The sequence below is a fragment of the Staurois parvus genome, unplaced genomic scaffold (assembly GCF_062004578.1).
Source record: "Staurois parvus isolate SC_StPar_1 unplaced genomic scaffold, SC_StPar_1.0 ptg001869l, whole genome shotgun sequence".
NCBI classification, from domain to species: domain Eukaryota; kingdom Metazoa; phylum Chordata; class Amphibia; order Anura; family Ranidae; genus Staurois; species Staurois parvus.
Genome location: NW_028319665.1, coordinates 932,879 through 936,541, shown reverse-complemented (window position 1 = coordinate 936,541; position 3,663 = coordinate 932,879). Strand labels below are relative to the sequence as shown.

The 3,663-nt window shown below is 42.1% G+C and overlaps 1 protein-coding gene across 1 annotated transcript; it reads left to right on the top strand.

The window, feature by feature from the left end:
• The first annotated feature begins 367 nt into the window (after positions 1 to 367).
• On the top strand, positions 368 to 2,445 carry LOC149433988 (E3 ubiquitin-protein ligase TRIM11-like). The gene has a single exon (XM_089664257.1). It carries the CDS (start codon positions 480 to 482, stop codon positions 2,055 to 2,057), a length of 1,578 nt encoding a protein of 525 aa, XP_089520383.1. The 5' UTR covers positions 368 to 479; the 3' UTR covers positions 2,058 to 2,445.
• Positions 2,446 to 3,663: the final 1,218 nt, after the last annotated feature.

Here is a 3,663-nt window from a genome sequence, read left to right as displayed (position 1 = left end):
CTTCCGAATTTAAAACTTTTTTGGGTCTAACCCTCAACATGGGCATTACAAATACGGATAAAATGCTGTCATATTGGTCCACAGACCCGATTTATCATATGCCCATGTTCTCTGCTGTTACATACAGTGCCTTAAAAAAGTATTCATCCCCAGTGAAATTTTCCACATTTTGTCATGTTGCAACCAAAAACATAAATGTATTTTATTGGGATTTGATGTGATAGACCGACACAAAGTGGCACAAAATACATTTACATTTTTGATTGTAACATGACAAAATGTGGAAAATTTCAAGGGGAAGGAATACTTTTTCAAGGAACGGTATATGCCCATACTAGTACGTTGCTGGACTTTGGTTATATCGGGATGATACGTGCAGCTTTTTTCATGCCCAACCTCCATACTACAAAGCCTGTATTTCAGCATTCTTTCTGAGCGTCTGAGACTTTTAGTTACCTTTCTCTTTTCTGCTCTCAGAAATGGCGTCTGCTGACCTGGGGAAAGAGCTGGAATGTTCCGTGTGTCTGAGCATTTATACGGATCTTGTAATGCTGAAATGTGGACACAACTTCTGCCGGGAGTGTATTGATCGTGTGCTGGACACACAGAGGTGGTCTGGAATTTACTCCTGTCCTGAGTGCAGACAGGAGTTCCAGGAGCGGCCTGCACTGCACAGGAACATAACACTGCGCAACGTTTTGGAGAATCTCCAGTCTATTCATCAGGAGTCTGGGATCTACTGTACGTACTGTATTCATACTTCTGTATCTGCTGTTAAATTCTGTTTGCATTGTGAAGCTTCTCTGTGTGGTAATCATCTGAGAGTCCACAACAAGTCACCAGAACACATTATAACTGATCACACCACTTCCCTGGAGGACAGGAAATGTTCCCTTCATAAGAAGATTCTGGAGTATTACTGCAAGGAAGACTCTACCTGTGTCTGTGTGTATTGTCTGATTGGGGAGCACAAAGGTCACCAGATGGAGTCACTGGATGAGGCCTCGGAAACAAAGAAGAACTGGCTAAGAAATGTTCTTCATAAACTGGCTACGGAAAGAGAGGAGACCAAGAAAAGAGTCCAGAGTCTGCAGGAAGATCAAAGAAAAGTACGAGGAAAAGTGGATGGTGACACAGAGGGGGTCATTGCCTTGTTTAGAGACCTCAGGAGACAACTGGAGTACTTCGAAAAGAGAGTCCTGAGTGACATCTCTGGGCAGGCAGAGCAAGCCTTGCGTGACCTGTCGGATCAAATCCAGAAGCTGGACAAAAAGAAGGACGAGTTGTCCAGGAAGATGGCTGACATTGAGGAATTGTGTAAAACAAAGGATCCAATGACTATCCTACAGAGATCCAACAAAGGTGACTTCTGTGATACTGAGGATGGAGATAATGAGGACGGAGAGAGACACGACACACAGCTCCATGATGGAGGAGTTCTGGATGTGGCTTGGATTTACCACATATCCAACACAGTAATGGATACAATAAAAGGGATAAATGGATACTTCTATGTACAGGAAGCTGCAGACATATTGCTGGATATCAACACAGCTCATAATAATGTACTTATATCTGTTGATAAGAAAACAGCATTCTATTCAAAAACAAGGCAGAAACGCCCAGAAACACCAGCGAGATTTCAGCATTTTTCTCATGTGATGAGCAATCAGAGATTTTCCTCGGGGCGACATTACTGGGAAGTGGATGTCGGGGGATCAAGTAGCTGGAGGGTTGGGATGTGTTACCCCAGTATGGAGAGGAAGATGTTGGATCAATCACGAATAGGAAGTAATAAGAAGTCCTGGGGATTTTTCAGGGATGAAAATGGGTATGCAGTGATACATGACGGTAAATGTATAAAGATACCTGACAATGCCTCCAGTGATAGAGTCAGGATCTTTCTGGATTACGAGGGTGGACAGATTTCCTTCTATTCCCTGTGTGATACAACGAGACATCTCCACACCTTCACTGCCACCTTCACTGAGCCCCTTTATGCTGTATTGGGAGTATGGGATGGTTTTGTTAGGGTGTGTGGGGCAAGCTGTAGATAGGCTACATTCAAACTCCAATGGCCAAGTGGGGAAGTTTTTCAACGAAATGCACTTTCCATGTGGATGACTGCTAATACATGCAAAGTGCCTCTAAAACGCACTGCGTGGAAACCGTAGAGGTGTTGCTATTGCCATATATGAAATAATTTGAGTTAAAACATCACAAAGAAGAGGGAAGCATATTGGAAACATATTAAACATATTAAAGCGGAGCTCCAGCTGAAAAAATAAATAAATGAAAGTCAGCAGCTACAAAAACTGTAGCTGCTGATTTTTAAAATACAGACCTGTCCCTCAGTCCAGAGGCGTCCTCACCACGGCTGGTTTCACCAGCCATCTTCTTTCCCGACGCCGGCATCTTCAGTGTGGGCACCTGGCTGGGACAGCTTGCGGCTTCACTGCTCACTGTGAATGAGCTTTGTGAATGATCCCTTAGTCTTCTGGGACCCGTCATGTGTCCCAGAAGACTACGGGGGGGGGGGGGGCGGGACAACTTCCTCTTCTGATTGCCTAGGCCAGTGTTTCTCAACCTTTTTTCAGTCAAGGCACCCTTAAAAATTATACACAGTCACGAGGCACCCTTTAAAATTATGGAAAGTCTTGAAGCACCCTTTATAATTATGGAAAGTCTTGAAGCACCCTTTATAATTATGGAAAGTCTTGAGGCACCCTTTATAATTATGGAAAGTCTTGAAGCACCCTTTATAATTATGGAAAGTCTTGAGGCACCCTTTAAAATTATGGAAAGTCTTGAGGCACCCTTTAAAATTATGGAAAGTCTTGAGGCACCCTTTACAATTATGGAAAGTCTTGAAGCACCCTTTAAAATTATGGAAAGTCTTGAGGCACCCTTTATAATTATGGAAAGTCTTGAAGCACCCTTTATAATTATGGAAAGTCTTGAGGCACCCTTTATAATTATGGAAAGTCTTGAAGCACCCTTTATAATTATGGAAAGTCTTGAAGCACCCTTTATAATTATGGAAAGTCTTGAGGCACCCTTTAAAATTATGGAAAGTCTTGAGGCACCCTTTAAAATTATGGAAAGTCTTGAGGCACCCTTTACAATTATGGAAAGTCTTGAAGCACCCTTTAAAATTATGGAAAGTCTTGAAGCACCCTTTATAATTATGGAAAGTCTTGAAGCACCCTTTATAATTATGGAAAGTCTTGAGGCACCCTTTATAATTATGGAAAGTCTTGAAGCACCCTTTATAATTATGGACAGTCTTGAAGCACCCTTTATAATTATGGACAGTCTTGAAGCACCCTTTAAAATTATGGAAAGTCTTGAGGCACCCTTTAAAATTATGGAAAGTCTTGAGGCACCATTTAAAATTATGGACAGTCTCGAGGCACCCTTTAAAATTATGGAAAGTCTTGAGGCACCCCATTCTAAATCTGAAAAGTTTTATATAATGCAGTAATGACCACACAATATTAAAGGTAATTTATTCTTCCAAAGCAAATACACTTTTGCACCCTGGTACTGACTAGTATTCCAATGTTTCTCTTCTCCTTCAGTTTTTCTCCATCACTGAGCTAATGTGACCCCAGCACTGATGGAGAGGGGTGGGGAGGGTCAAACTAGGATGCTGTGCAGGCA